Genomic DNA, 17,183 nt, shown 5'->3' on the forward strand with positions numbered 1-17,183 from the left:
TTCATTTTTGGTGACTTTAATGCGATCATCATCTCGTTTTTTTTTTTCTAAAACGCTGTTCGACTCGTTTTCTCCTTTTCATAAAGGTTTATTTTTATTATTATTAGTTTTCTTTTTTTCATATACTTTGATTTAAAATCTGTGGTAACTTGTGCTACAGTACTACAAAAAATATATATAAAATTAATTATATATGTATGATGTAGTGTATGTTTTCTGCATTAAGCTAAACAAACAAAAACTAAAAAAATCCAAACAAACAAAAAGGAAATTAACAAATCTTCAACACATTGAGATATTTTTAATAACTTTTAACCCCATCAACAAAACAACAAAAACAAAACATAAAACTATATTATTTATATAACAAAAAATGTATTGATAATGTCGTCTACTATTTTTTGTTGTTTCTTTTACTCTCAATTGAATCTTAAAAGAAAAAACTGAATGAAATTGAAATTATTTTCTTATGTTTTAAAATAACAAAACAACAACAACTATTCTAGATATAGAATGTTAGGGATTTAATTAGAATCTATAAATGAGAAACAAACAAAAAAGAAAATTATAACTAAAAACAAACAAAGAAAAAATAACAGAAACAAATACAAATAACTATTTAAGTTACAATTGCCTATGATGATGATAATGAAGAAGAAGAAGAAAATCAGGATGATAGTGATGATGATGATTAACTAAAACAAACAAACAAATAACAAAACTTTAAAAATATGTTCCAAAGAAGAATGTTGTTGAATTAACACATAACAAACAAACAAAAGCAACAAAAACAAATGAATAGAAATAAACTTTATAGAACAACTAAAAATAACAGAACAAAGCAACAAAAATGAAAATTACATTATTTAAATGAATTAAGTTTTTAGCAAAGAAACAAGAACAACAACAAATGAAAAAAAATACATTATTACATAACAAAACAAAAGAAAAGATATATATATATATTTAGATAACAAAATCCAAGAAGAAGCAAAAACAAAAAAAGAACAACAAATAATCAACCATAAAAACAAGAAACTCAAAAAAAAAAACTTAAAACAAATCGCTGCTGTGTTTGTAGTGGGGAAATTGAAAAAAAAAATCGACACAATCACATATAAAACAGGGAATTCAATTCAATAGAATATGGGAACATAAAATATGATAATAAGGTAATCAATATTTTTCTGTTTCCATTTGATTTTTTAATTTAATGTAAAAATAAAGAACGTTTGCTCTTGATTGCCATTATTTATATTGAAGTCGAATATGACTACCCTGATATGTTACCCATTTTTTAATATTATCTAATAAATGTATTTCTAGTTCATTTTTTTTAAATTATTGATTAAAAGGCCAATGCTAAAAATTATGTAGCAAAATCTGTGATGAGAAAAAACTCCTTTTTTGCAATGAAATACCGCCCTGAGTAATAGGGTTAATTGGGTGAATTCGCAGTAGGATAAAGTTGTATTTTATGGCGTCGTGTCATAACTGTAAACAGAGTTTTAAAAACATTTCTTCAGGCACTATCAGCCACAAAAGTTTTGATCAATGATAAATTTCTCTATTTTTGGTTACTTATATCGGGTATAATCATGATCCAACTAAAAGGTCGTGTAAGAGGCAAATATTACCATTTTGGTAGAAAATCTCTCAAACTGTCAAGTTTTTTGTTTACATTTTCACACGATTAAGTCAAATTTTGACAGTTCGCGTGAAATCATTTCGCCTCTAACACGACCTGTTAATTGGATCATGGGTATAATAATCTACAAAAAAAATTAAACACCCACTTCTTTTTTTTTAAGGTGTTATTTCACATTTTCTAGTAAGGATTGTGTCGATTTTTTTTCGAAATTACCCAATAGTAATAAATAAGAAACAAAGAAAACTTAACCAACACATTACAATCTCTCTTTGCATAATTTTTTTCTTATCAAAAAATTTCTTATGATTTTTTTTTTTTTAATTTTCAAATTATTAGTATTTCGCAATATACCTTAACTTGATGAAGAACAACTTTTTTTTGAAAACATCGTTTAAAAACTTACTTATTAATTTCAAAAAATATTGAGATTTGTTGCACATGCACACATTTTCATTTTACCAATAGCTTATCAATGTGTACCAATGTCATTAGCTAAAATTTTTCTTTGACCTATATCAATTTTCAAAGATTCCAAACTATATATCGATTCGTTTTATAAGCCTACTAAAGTGTTCTTTTCTGAAAAAAGGGAAAACATTTTATAAAAAAATTAATGGAATATTTTTTAACGGAATTTTTTCTTTTCGAATTCTACATAAACAGGCTATTATAAATACAAAACACAACAGAACATCATTAATTGCAATTGAATGAGTTGATTGCGAATTTTTTCTCTACAGTTTTTAATTTAAACATAATTTTGAATCTCTATTTTTTAGTTGACTGGGATTTTTTTTTTTTTTTTTTTTTGAAAAATTATAAATTATAAATGGACTAAAAATTCGTTGCGGACATAGATGTTTATTTCAGAAATGTGCTTCAATCGAATTGTTATGATTTGAAAACGAAAACATAGATCAAACTTCTATTTTATTTAACCCAATCATACATATTTCCCTTTCTATTTATAATGGGCAATGTAAATCAATTCTCATGGTGAAAAATTCTATTAAACTACAAAACTTACTAAACAAAAACTGTTTATTTTTAACAAATTTTGACAAAAAAGGTGTAAAATAAACAATTTTTTCTATGTCGAAAAATATGCAAAAAAAAAATTGCTTGCAATAGATTTTTGGTTGCAAAGTACAAAAAATTATGCAAAAAGGGTTCATTGGTGGCATATGTATGATCGTAGGTTTCATTTTCTAGAAAATTATATTCCTAGAGAATAAAATTCTTTGAGGCGGATATTAATGATTATTTACATTATTATTTTTAACTTTACATGCAACTGAAACTTTTTTAAATTTTAAAGCTTTGAAATATTACTTTTTTAAGCAGCCCAGTGAATTTATTTCATTCAACAAATCTGTCTCATTTTGTTATAAAACCCAGTCTAACTAATTTATTGTTTGTCCTTTAATTTTCGTTGCAATTACGCATTCAATATTCTGTTTATTAAACAAATCAATCTCTGTAAGAAGCTCAAATTATTTATACTTATAGTTATATTTATTAGTTATTTATTAACAACAACAATGTCAAAAACAAACAATTTTGCTTTATTAGGCATTATCATCATCAACAAGAACAAAAACTAATAATATTTATATGCTGCGTGTGTATGTGTCTTTAATTTATAGCTCATAAAGTATTATTTTTTTATTATTAATACAACAAACAAAGAAACAACAACAACAATAATATTATTATTATAAATATTATGATTATTATTGAAACTATTACAATAACAATTGTGTGTTATTGTAAATTGTATCCTATTTATTTAAAAATATGAAAAGAAACAAAAATATGTATCAAAATGATTGTGTTTATTTTTGTATTGCCATTAATATTATTCGTTCTAGTCAAATGCTCCTTTTTTATTATTATTAATTATTATTATTTTTCATTATTTTGTGTGTGTTTTTTCGTCTTAGATAAATGAATTGTACATTTTTTTAAATTGCTTTGCAATTGCATTTTTTTTTATTAAAACACCCAAAACAAAAAAATCATTTACACAAAACAACAACAACCCCCCCAATATAACAACCAGTTATACAGAGATTTTTTTGTCTATAAGAATTTAATTCTTATTGAAACATATATTTATTTTTGTTTGTAGTTTTTAAGATTTAAATATATATAGTATATTTTGAAATACAATGCATATTTATTAATGTTAAACATATTATTTTTTTCTGTCTCCAAAACTATTTTTGTTAAATTATATTTTATGCAAGAAATGTCTCCAGAACCTTTTTTTATTGAAGTATATTTTATGCAATAAATGTTATTTACACAAAAACAAAATATAAATGTATGCGTGTGTATGTGTGTTTGCAAACTATGCACAAATAATAATTTAATTGCTGTTATTGTTTTTAGATATTAATTTTCAATGTTAACTGAATACAAACAATTCAATTAATTATTATTTTGTATTTCGTAATTTGTAATTTTCTATGAAATGGGACATGTAGTAATAAAGTCCAGTTGCGTATCCTAATATTATTTGGTTTAGTAGAAAATAAGAGCCACAAATTTGAAATATTGCTGTTTATATTGTACCACACAAGAATCTGCATGTGCAACATTATTTCACTTTATCGCTTTGAATACCATTCGAAGTATTAAAAATTGCCATTTAAACTTTTTAAATTAATAGAATGAAAATGGACCACCTTCGGAAAAAAGTTTTTTTTTTTTTTTTTTTTTTGAACTAAATTTTGTAAAAAATCACCAAAACGGCAACACTGAATAGGAAGTAGTCACGAAGAATATAGCGAATGTTATCACTAGTGATATAATTCTTATATATTTTAATTGCTATGACGATGACTTTAGATTCGTTTCTCCCACGTTCCTTTCTGAAATAAATGTTACTCTCTGAACCATGCCATCTCCTCATAATACTTCGTGCAATTTCCTACAAGGATTATTATGATAGGCGTCAACTAAGACCAAAGCCAATTGCATTTATTTGTTCCCATTCGGAAAGATTTGGCCGCCATGTATTGGTCTCCCTCCGCACATACAGACCATTTCTTGGTTACCAGACGATATTATATATTAAAAATTGACTTCTAACCAATGTAAATAAAAATCGCACTTTTGGGGCTGAATAAAATATGAATATACACATAGGTTATTTTATTTATATGTGTCCCTATACGATTTCAGATATTTTTGTTCAAAATGTTTTTTTTAATATTCTGATTTGCTTTAATGTAGAAAGTATTCTACACTTCTTTATAGAACTTATCAACTAAATAGCACAAAACAATGTCAGTTAGTAGTAGTATTTTTTAAACAGCGCACGCACACACACATACAACCAACATATAACACACAAATTTACTTAGTAAAATCTATTTAATTTCTAATTGAATCTCGCCTACAATTTTTTTATTAACCAATCAAAATGTGTTGCTCTATTCTTGTTCGTTCTCATTGTTAATTTTTGTCATCTACACTTAGAATTTATGTGTTTTTATTTTCATGCATTACAAACTAAAACAAACAAATAAATCATTTTTATTTATATAGTAAATTTAATTTTAATTTATTATTATTATTATTGTTAAACTCAAACCCACCAAAAAGTAACAAAAAAATATATATTTGAAAAAACAAAACAAAAATGAATAAGCAAACAAGTTTTTAGCAAAAAATTAACAAACTAAATAAATTACAAAACTAGTTTAACAACAATAACAACAAAACAAATAGTAAATACATATATATGAGAAACAACAAAGATGATGAAATGAATAAAAACTTCTCACATGAAAAAAGTATTAAAGAAAAAAAATAACAAAGATATTAAAATTAACTAAATTAAAATATATTTCAAGAAACAAACAAACAAATTTGTATTTAATGAAACAAATAAAATAATGAAAGCATTTCATACATAACAAAAACAAACAAACAACAACAAATTAAAACATAAAGGCACAAAGATACCAAAAAAAGGATTATTAAGTAACAACAACAAAAAGAAGAACAACAAAATTTAATCGCAATAAAAATTATATTCAACAAATGAACAACAACAACAACAAAAACAACTAAAAATCAACTATTCTAGTGAAACGTGAAAACAAAATATTAAAACAAAAAACGCAACAACAAACAAACAGACATAGATTTGATTGTACTTTATATGAAAAAACAAACAAACAAAAAATACCAAAAAATAAATTATAACAATATTTATAATAAGTACATAATAATATAACTACCTATTATAAAAAAAAAACAAAAACAAAGTAAAAACAAATGTAACATTTCAATGTACTCTCAGTTAAATAAATAAAAACAAAAAAATAAAAGAAACAAAAACAAAGCAAAAATGTTGAAATTCATTTTTTTAATAGGTAATTTCAAAATAATATATGTTGCAATAATAGGGATGAGGATTGTCTCGATTGTTCTATATAAAAATGAACCTTAACTTTAAAAATGTTTTATTTAGAAAGATTTTCAGATACAATTGATGTTTTTTGAGACAAGAGTTCAATAAAATACAAAACTTTGTCCAGTTATGTTACGAATTTGGAGTATGATAACTGGTAAGACGTGGACTGAGCTCAAGAACAGATGCAAAAAGTGATTATTGACCTTGGAGTCGAACATAAACAATATAACGGCAAAGGGTATTTCTTGAATTCTTCTGCACGTGACTTTCTACCCGAAATGTACTTCATTTCGATCGTCGAACGTCAGTAAATAGGTAATGTAGTAGAAGAGACTGATAGTGCCACTTGCTATGAATATAACTGCGGAGTAGGCTCCGTTTTTAGAAAAATGTACCTATATTTTTTACACATGTACAAATTAATGACATTTGTGATAGGTTGAATAACTAACTCGCGGATATAGCAGTTTGTTTCCATACGAGAAAAAATTCCCCTAGAACGGCTATGTTATAGGGTTAACATAAGTTGTCCGCGCATGCCAAAGCTATTTGCTGTTGTTGTATCAGCCCTATTGCTCTTACACAATGGACTGAGATGACAGACGTTGGCCGAGAATGACTCGGGTAGATTCACATCGTAGACCCCTCTGTCGTGGAAACGGCTATTTGCGTTAGAATCCGGAGCAGGAAAAATGTTTTCAAGCCAATACTTGGGAGCTGTCAATGAAACCTTGTGGACAACCTATACAGCGATAGCACGGTCCACATAGATAGATGTGGTTATCTTTGAATGTGCAGACCGAGTGATCCATAATTCTTACCACTGAATATCTCAAGATTCTAGGGGTCACATGAGTCGTCAGCGCATGTCAAAGCTATTTGCGACAAGGTCAGATGCAGGAACAAATTTGTAGACACTAGCCGGCAGTACATGGGGAGCTGATAAAGAACCTATACAGCGATGAGCGGCCTGTGTTAAACTAGGTGGCTTCAGTGTAGTCCGCTAAGTGCCAGGCAATCGAATTATGACTCCAAAGGAAACGATGATTCGTCCTGTGCGTCAACACAACAAAATGTTGTCGTTGCAATATTTGCTTGGGTCTTACAAAATCAGTCATTCGAATCATCACCTAATGGTGTTTTTATCACCGACCGCCCTGATATTCCAGGAAGAATCTTTATGATCTGGAGAGAGGTTCAGAGGTAAAAAAGCGTGTCTAGTTAAAAATACCAGGGATTGAGCAGGATTGAATGGTATTCACACTGCTGTTGAGGAAACAATTTGAGAATATAGGGTGAATTAATCCTCGGAGAATAACATCAGCTACCGTTATAAACCAAAGTAGTTTTTTGTCACATTACAGATCTGGGTGGCCTCAACTGATCCTGGATTAAAATTATAAGCAGATTAAAAAGAGAAATATTGTACAGCAGTAAAAACTGCTACAATAACAACAATGGATAATTTTTGCAAAGAAAAATGTACTAAGGCAAGGGGCAAAGAAAATACTTTCCTGTGAATTGCGAATCGGAAAATCATCTGTTGAAAAATGTGACTGGGACACAGAAATTAACCCGTAATTGGAATATATAACATGAAACCTTTTATAGCTATATTGAAATTTTATTCACGGCGTTTCTCAATTTTGAAAAACAAAAGTTGAAATTATAATTTCGGATAGAAGTACGTATGTATGTATATGGAAGTTAGGTTTTTAGTATTTAAAATCGAACAGCCAACACTTGATTGCAATTATGACATTGATCGCGTCTCTTTATTGGTACGAAGTTGATAATTCCCCGTTATGTTGGCACATCTGATAGCTTCGCATTTATGGTAGGGGACCGAAACCCTTTCTGATCGAGACAATTTTCTACGTCAAACATTGTACGAGGTATTTGGCCACCAAAGTACTTCCAATGCCACTACATTCAAGAACGATGGGAAGAAAATTGAAAGCAGACATATTCTAATTCCTTTTACGTGTTTTCTTAAAATCATTTTTTGTGGTAATCGTAACTATTATGATTTTGATCGCAGTTTTTTTTTAATCCCCCAAAAAATCATTCATAGAAATCAAAATCTAAACCATTAATATATTCTTAAAGGGCAAATAACTTTATTTAATAATATACATAATATTTACACATATTTTGTATTAATATACAATGCTTAACGATCTTTCATCCATCCGGTGCCGTAACACAGTCACAACAAAAATTAACTGATATCTCTTCCCACACCCATAATTCGGTGTAGTCGGTTGGAAATTGTTCCGATGTTAAGAGTAGTAATTTTTCATTGACTCGTATACAGGAACCATGTTTGCGTCGCAACACTTTTATTGTAAACGATTTTGGTTTACAATTGTAATGACCATACCAGCAAGAATTCGAAATACATTCCACCGAACGTATGTATCGTGGAAAATAGTTAATACCCAAATCCAGCCATGTTAACTTGGAGGCACATTCCCATGGTCGGGTTTTTGATGCCTGTGGATCTTTTGTACTTTTCTGTGTGAAAATATTTCGTACTCTTATCACTTTCTTATCGTTAATGGCCTTCTTTTCTTCATAGTAATTGATATGATCGGTTTCCCAGGCAGGAAAATCTCCCACGGACACCACATCATTATCGGCATAAAATGGAATCTCATATGAGGATCGTTTAGCATCACTGTCTTGATTGAGAAATGGTGGATCAATACTCATGTAACGCGGATTGAATGCCTGACCCAATATTTTTGCCAGTGATTTCGTTGTTAGTTGTGTACAGTATTCAGCCCATACAGATTTCATGCTAACACAGTCAAAATATACGAAAAGAAGAAATAAATAATACATGTTATTATACTATCTACTTAGTTAAGTCAAGGAGAAAGTTATTTACAAAAACACATGATATCTGTGATGGAATTACGCCTGAGTTGTCAAAACATCACTTGACGAGAGAGAGGCAGAGAGAGAGAGAGAGAGAGAGCAATGAATCAATCATCTGTACTTCTATAGATGACCGATTTTGACAAATGTTCAATGTTTATTTGCAGTTATAACGATGAAAATGACTAAATACGTTTGTCAAAAATATATTGTAGTATTAATATATGAAGTCTTAAGACAATATCCTATTTTTGATTTATTAGATCACTTTCAACATTTTCAATAAATAATTATTTGCAATTTTAAGGGTTAGGACATGTTTTTAAACTGATTTGGCTCTAATTTGTTTTTCCGATTCTCATAGAGTGTCTCATTTTTCTAACATGAATTACCAATATATACACTATTTTCATAAAAAAACCGTTCTTTTATATAAACTCAACGCCATATAATGTCAATCATAAAGCCGATGCTGTAACTTTCAGTTCAATTGACGCCGTCCCTGAATCACATTTAGTACGGATCGGGGAGTTGCCAATCACCTACTAGGTGCGCCTTCCCGGGTGGCGGATGGGAAGGCGTTCCCCATGATGTGCAGAGAGAAACTGATCTAGGTCTCCTAGATCAACTTTTCTCTGCACTTCGTAGAAACCTTGGGAATCTTCGGATCCCCCGTGGACCAAAATGGATCGGGGTAGTGCCCTTAAATAAATCAACTACGATGGGAAAAAGAAGTAAAAAGAATAAAGTTACGGTGCAAGGAGTTAATAACCCAGTATCGGCGGCAATCGTTGGTGAGGTCATAAGCCACGTGTCGTCGAGATCAAGCGATTGTGATCCGGCTGTTCTAGGTGTGGATGCCTTGGCACCTACAGCTGTACCTGTTACAAGTGCACCGATTCTAAACCAAAACGTTGACGAACCGACTATTCCTTTGGCAAATGAGCATGTCAAGACCGATGAAAATCAGTCTTATGCTGACAGGACTGTAGTTCGGGGAGGGGACGACCTACATGAGACTCTACGCGCTAACCGCGATAGTCTAGAGGAACAAAACAAGGAACTCTTCGACCAGTTAGACAGACTGGTACCGAAAGAGCAATGTGGGGACACGCTTCCGGAGAAGCTGCTATTAAATCTTGCCCTAACTGATGATGAGCTGGACACCACGGTGATCCCAGCCAAATCTACACAGGGGGTTTGCCATAGTAGTAACGAATGAAGTGTGGACCCTATTGTCCGACCGACCTCCAGTGTAACTTCAACAGGTCCTGTGTCGGCACCCGCCGACAAACTTCAGAGGCAATCTGCAACAGAGGTGATGTCCGAAGGCCCGAGAAGTGGCTGATGCGAAGCATTACAAACGTGCCGTTTCGTATCTCCGCAAATTCGTGGGGCGAGACGCGAATTTGATCTCGGAGAGGGAGGTACACCTCATCAAAGATGAGATATGTGAGGAAATTCGAGAGAATATATCCTCACGCTCTCCATCGGGAACTCGAGATGGACAGGATCTCCCTCCCGAATCTCACTTCTCGCACATAAGTAGTAGAATCGGCAAAGCCCACTTTTTCTGACAAAGGCTCTAAGCCGACTTATGACCTGAAACCCAGCTCTAAGCCGAACCCGAGTAAGAATGCACAGGAAAAGGCAAATGAGAGTATCCCAAAGCAAAATGTCACCCATAAGGGTGATCAGCATGTGGAGGGCTTCGTCTCAAAGCACGATTCTGCGCCTAACGACAGAGGTGAGGTAAAAGGAAGAAGGGGAAGTCAGTCAAGGAACCATCGCTTCCTGGGGGAACATATGTCGCCCCACAGAATAAATCTGTGAAGCGCATCCGCTCTTCAGAAGGTCCGCAACCCTCACCTGTTTTTGGACTAAGGAATCCCAACTTTGACATCAGAAATTGGAAGGTATCTGATGAATGTTCTCTTTTGACGGAGGTAAACAACAGCCTTATCGGAATCCAAGGAGAACAAACTGGGGGAAATTCACTGAGCTAACGAACTCCCAGCTGACTCTTTATACAAACTTAGGAACAGCTGTGGAACTCAATGGGGCCGTGAAAAATCTAACGGACGTTCTCCTTAGATGCCATAAGGAATCCTGTCCGCTCACATACCCTGGGAAGAAATCTCAGCCAGTGTGGTGGAACAAGGAACTTGGTGGGCTCAGGAAAGCGGCCAGACGACTGTATAACAGGGCGCATAAGTCTAAACTCGGCACTGATTGGAACTCCTAAAGAGCTTGTTTCAACAAATACAAGAGTGAGATAAAACGCGCGAAGAAAATGTCATAGGTAAATTTCTGTGAGTCGATAGAAGGAGTCAGCGACACTGCTAGGTTTCGAAAACTACTATCCAAGGACCCAAAGTCCATCGGTAGTATCAAGAAGCAGGATGGAGCGTGGACGGTCTCAGGTTCTGAGACTCTAAATCTCCTAGCTGAGACTCATTTCCCAGGTTGCAAAGACATGGGTACCATAGATGGTGAACGAGATGACACTCAGCCTTTTACCACTCCTGATCTGGATCTCATTGACAAGGTGGTTAACAGAAATAAGATACGATGGGCGGTCAACACATTCAAACCGTATAAATCGCCAGGACCAGATGGAACTCTACCGGCGATGCTTCAATATGCCTCGCGAAGTATATATCTGCTCCTTGGCAGGATCTATACTGCGTGTTTGACTCTCTCGTATGTTCCGGATCTATGGAACGAGGTAAAGGTTATTTACATTCCCAAGGCAGGGAAACCAAGCCATTTTCCGCTGCCAGTGCACTGGACCAATTTTTGACGACAGCAAAAAAAAAAACAAATCGGTTATCCTCGCGTTTGAAAATTTGGCCATGGTACATTCTTTATTAACCCTTTGTGGCCCAATGGTGCTCACAGGCAAGAAAATGTTTTATAGCTTATATTTAATATGTAGCTAGTAAATATATATTATTTAGATTTTATATGTCAAGACCTGATTATGGTCGACACAAATCAAAAGAAAAATCAAAAAATTCAAAATTTTGGTATAGTTATGAGCTTTTTAATATAGAGAAGAGGGTAAATTTGTGTACAGTACTAATTCGTGTATACCGTCCAAATTATATAAATCGCTTCGTATACAAATTTAACTCGTACAATTAGTATTATTTTTGATTCTTGTAAAAATGAATATAGAGAATAATTTAACCCTTTGTGGCCCAATGTTGCCCACAGGCAACAAAATGTTTTAGAGCTAATATTTCATATGTAGCTAGTATATATATATTCTTTGTATTTCATACGTCAAGAACTGATTATCGACGACACGAATCAAAAGAAAAATCAAAAAAATTCAAATTTTTGGTAAAGTTATGAGCTTTTCAATGTAGAGAAGAGAGCAAAAATGTGTACAGTACTAATTTGTGTATACAGTCCAAATTATTTAAATCGCTTCGCATTCGAAATGTACAAATTCTGTCATCAAAATTATTTTTGATTCTTGTAAATATGAATATAGAGAATAATTTAAAATGATTTTTTCGTCGATTTTTTATTTGGTTTTCTTGATATTGGGCTTTCATTTTTCAGAAAGAATGTACTGTATCTACCGAATGCAAGGATGTAGCGATCTCAAATTTTGTCCATATCCTATCTAGGATAGATGCATTAAATCTGTGAACAGAAAATTGTTCTATGACTACGGAAAAAAATTCGGGGCTCAAAGGGTTAAAATGATTTTTCTGTCGATTTTGTATTTGGTTTTCCTGATATTGGGCTTAGATTTTTCCGAAAGATTGTACTGTATCTCCCGAATGCGAAGATGTAGCGTTGTCAAATTTTGTGCATATCCTATTTAGGATAGTTGTATTAAATTTGTGAACAGGAATTTGTTCTAATATTGCGGAAGAAAATTCGGGGCTCAAAAGGTTAAAAAATTAATGTGACGTGATGATCAGCAATTCCATGTCAAATTTAGAAATGCCTTCCTTTTATTATATTCATTATTGTTAGCGCATGGACAGGTGTAGTACCCAAACCAAGGAAAGGCAATTCCCTATTTCATACCAAAGCATTTTTACAGTCTTCTGTCTTGACTTGTTCCTCCAATGCTAGAAAAGACTGCGGTAGATCGTGGAATTTTAAGGAAAAATTAGACCTAGTGTTTGCACCGTTACTGGTGCAAATAGCCTTAAGCTCTTCAATTTCTCGGCACATGCATGTTTTTTACTTTAAACTAAAATTAGTTCAATTCCATTACGCAAAATCACTTCGCTTCTGTACCGTAAAAACTGCATATTTGCGAAGCCTTTTACACTGAATTAATTTCGTCTTATTTTTATATGAAAAAGTATGCATCTGTTAGTGAAATGGCGGTCCGTATGCGGTTTGTTTTCGCTTCGCAAAATGCGTTACGTTTATTTTTCGTAGAGGGAATGCTCTGTATTTACAATGAATAGTAATCATTTTACAGTGGATAGTGTGATCCATGATGCAAATCTGTCAAAATTTTCCATACAATATTTAAAATGGTTGGCAACACTGCACATCGAATTCAAGTAGTAATTCATGGCACAATGAATAGGTAGTCCATTTAGCGCAGCTGATGTCTTGATTAACTGTCAAAGTGGGTAATTTCTACTTGAATTCGATGTGCCGTGTTGCCAGACAAAAACAAAGGTTTTTGTTGTGATACATCACCTTATTATTGCATCATGTAGTAATAACCCACTTTGACAGTTAATCAAGACATCAGCTGCGCTAAATGGACTACCTATTCATTGTGCCATGGTGTGATCCAATACAGTTCAGTCGGTGAATCGAATTGAACTAGCAAACAAGGCAAACAGCTTGTACACAAAATTATGGACTAGGAAAACAGCGAAATGGACAGCATATCTTCATCGTGTGGTGAGGAAACGATTCCTGGTGAACTCTCGCCAGAATTTTTACAAAGAAAATTATATTTCCTCGTAGACAAATTGAAGACAATGCAGAACCAATTGCCAGAAATATACCAATCGAGGATTTCATATGAATTACTCACGGAATTGGCCAACTCCCTGCTAAACGATACTATATTTGAAATCGTAAAAGGATTAATGGAGATACAACACGTGACTGAGAAACATTTGTACCAATTACGAGAACAAGTTCAAAATGAATACGAAATCGAAGTTCAGGAATGGATATCAAAAATCACTGACCAAGAGGAACTCCAACACATTCTCCAATTGATGAAAATAAAACACACGAAAAAAATGAAGGAGACCGATATGAAGCTGATTGCCTTACTAGATCAAAAAGTTAAAGATCAACAGTTGACGCTTCACAAGGCTGGTGTAGCCGGATTTTACGTGACCGACAATCCAAAAGAAGTCAAAATTCAAATGTTCCTATTAGATTTTATACTGCGTTTATCAAGAATAAAATTTGAGCCAAATAAATGATCTATACACAGATAAAAAACGTTGACCTATAGAACCCTAATACAAAGTATTGAAAATAAATTTCGCTCCCGGGAAATTTTAAAAATAACAATAAATAATTGTTATTTGTTAATATTTATGTATATTTGGTTCTGTATAAAAACAGAAGGATCATGATGTATTTTTGTAAATATCCTCCTTGTATCAATAAGAATTGTAAATTGCTAATAGTAGTAGCAATACTGGAGATGTTGATGATGCGAACAGTGAAGAGATTGGGTCTCAAGTCGTTATTTGCATTGATTAAAACAATAGTGCAGATGTAGATAATAGCGTTCAACAGATGAAAGATGTACTTCAAGTTTGCAATGTCGATGTGAAGAGAATTGAAATGGAACTGCAAGCAGCGGAAATTGAAAATGATATTTTAAGGAGGCGTCTCAATAGGATTAAACTATTCGAAGATAGCAAATAAACTATTTCAAATATAGCAGAATTTTGTGGCATTGGACTACATCCTATTGACATTAACCATCGCTGTTACATTTCAAAGGGCAAATCAGTTTAACTCGGTGTATGTTAGAGACTGCACTATGACCTATTATCAGAGACGTCGTTGGTCATTGTGTCTTGCCGACGTTATGAATGTTCCTATTGGAAGCGTAATATACTTAAATGACCACCATATCCGGGCGGCGTCAAAATTGATGAACATATGTATCATGGCACAATGAATAGGTAGTCCATTTAGCGCAGCTGATGCCTCGATAATCCAAAAGAAGTGGGTAATTTCTACTTGAATTCGATGTGCAATGTTGCCAACCATGTGAAATATTGTAAGGAAAAATTTGGCAGATGGTCGAAACGAAAACAAAGGGTTTTGTTTTGATACAAGGTATCCTCGTGCAGTCATGTCTTTCATAAGGTTCGTTCCCGTACTTTTTGATAATAAAGCTAATAAAAGAGCGAACTATCAAAAATTAATCTCACATACAAGATTTGCGCAAAAAGTAAAGGAACGAAAAATAGTTAAAACATGAAGAAACGTCAAAATCAAAAATTTCATTTATTAAGGACAAAAAAAGACTACAGAAACCTAATGCACAAAAAACAAAAAGTTAAACGGCGTCCATTGAGTGATTTTTATAATATAAATGTTTTTTGTTTATTTTTTTATTTGTATAATTTAGAGGAAAGCCTTATCGAATATTTAGAAGTGGAGTTTCCGACGACTCCGAGCCCGGAAAGGCTTACATGGCTGGACGCTCCCATAATGTTAATGCTATTGAAATTGGTAGATATTTTGCGAACTAGAACAACAAGATATGGAACAAGTCAAGTAATCCTTGTGCGGATTACAGTCACATACATTTCATATGGGAAAATATATACTTCCCGAGATATTGGCCTTGAAATTTCGGAACATATTTTGTTTAAAACAAACCTTTTTCTAATGCCACCAAGGCAATATGAGTATCATTAAAAGGTTATACCGGGTATTTTTTAGAGAACTTAAGAATAAGACATTCACATATGAACAGGCTTATACATGGCTACGCAATATATTCTTCATCTAGTTATATAACACAAACCATAACCTTTAAAATGATACGGCTAATTAAAACAACATACAACAAAGTATGCATTTCTCCCCATATCACTGTAATCAGTTCACCGAGGACTACTTACTGTAAAAACGTGAAAGCGATCCAAGTGGAGCCCCTAAACTTGTCTTAAGCCCAAGATATTTTGGATATTTTGGTACGATTGACCAACAAAAGTCTTCATTCTATAGTATCTTCATCTGAATCTTCTGCCAGCCATTCATCTTCATTCAAAAGACAATAAAAAAACTGTTTGTCCATTTTTAAATTTCTTATTTGTTTTTTTTTTTTTTTAAAGCAAATGTGTGTGCGTCTGTGCGTGTGTCCCTTTTGTTGAAGCCCTGACTTTCATATGCTTTATTTCGGACTGTATATCTCTGGCAATCAAATGTCAAATTCATAATTTAACTCTCTTAAATTTAACTTCAACTTTTCCTACTTTTCGGCGTAAGGAAGCGCTTTTCTAGCAACAATTGCAAAACTAGTACAATATAGTACTATATTGCAGGTTTGGGAACACAGCTATAAATTTGCATTTGACAGTATTCAGTTATATTTTAGTAGTAAAGGTCGTAGGTCTAGTGTTTTGTCTGTGAGTAGTGGGATGGCACAAGTTTCAGTCCTTGGTCCCTTGTTATTCATAATATATATTAATGACCTGTTTCGTTGTAGTAATTCCTTAGCTTTTGCGTTTCCTGATGATGTACAACTTCTGTTTATGGGTGATTTAGTGTTTTTTGATGTTATGCAGAATACTATAAACTTTACTGTTAAGGGCTAAGCAGAATGCTCGCGTTGAGCCATCCGTCGCGTTATATGTTATCGGAAATACAACAACCACAAGGAAATGATAACACAAACGCTCGAAGTTGATGTGCGCTGCGCTTCGGAGTTAAGGGCTAAGCAGAATGCTCGCGTTGAGCCATCCGTCGCGTTATATGTTATCCAAAATACAACAACCACAAGGAAACGATATGCGTTTGTGTAATCGTTTCCTTGTGGTTGTTGTATATAAGCCCTTTAAATATATTTTAAATTTTTGCGTGTGTTAACGGGATAATAAAAAACGCTCAACGCGAACATTCTGCTTAGCCCTTTAGTATGTTGGTAGATTGGATGTTTGTTAATTGCTTAAGTATTAATTCGACCAAAACTAAAGCAATATATTTCGGAAATATGCCCAATGATTCAATTTCTATTTCCAT

General features: G+C 32.7%; 2 protein-coding genes across 2 annotated transcripts; one reads left to right on the top strand and one right to left on the bottom strand.

Moving 5' to 3' along the window:
• Positions 1 to 8,264: 8,264 nt before the first annotated feature.
• Positions 8,265 to 8,896, bottom strand: LOC133324746 (protein trunk). Its single transcript, XM_061533585.1, has one exon. The coding sequence runs from the start codon at positions 8,880 to 8,882 to the stop codon at positions 8,265 to 8,267; it is 618 nt and encodes a 205-aa protein (XP_061389569.1). The 5' UTR covers positions 8,883 to 8,896.
• Positions 8,897 to 13,831: 4,935 nt separating this feature from the next.
• On the top strand, positions 13,832 to 14,395 carry LOC133324736 (gonadal protein gdl-like). Its single transcript, XM_061533574.1, has one exon. The coding sequence runs from the start codon at positions 13,832 to 13,834 to the stop codon at positions 14,393 to 14,395; it is 564 nt and encodes a 187-aa protein (XP_061389558.1).
• The last annotated feature ends 2,788 nt before the right edge of the window (positions 14,396 to 17,183 follow it).

Source organism: Musca vetustissima, unplaced genomic scaffold (genome assembly GCF_032173495.1).
Source record: "Musca vetustissima isolate MV318-11 ecotype Yass unplaced genomic scaffold, APGP_CSIRO_Mvet_v1 utg597, whole genome shotgun sequence".
In the NCBI taxonomy this organism is placed as follows: Eukaryota; Metazoa; Arthropoda; class Insecta; order Diptera; family Muscidae; genus Musca; species Musca vetustissima.

What these genes read in the sequence shown, in the direction of transcription:
- LOC133324746 (XM_061533585.1), bottom strand. Translation starts at nt 8,882, where the DNA reads ATGAAATCTGTATGGGCTGAATACTGTACACAACTAACAACGAAATCA.
- LOC133324736 (XM_061533574.1), top strand. Translation starts at nt 13,832, where the DNA reads ATGGACAGCATATCTTCATCGTGTGGTGAGGAAACGATTCCTGGTGAA.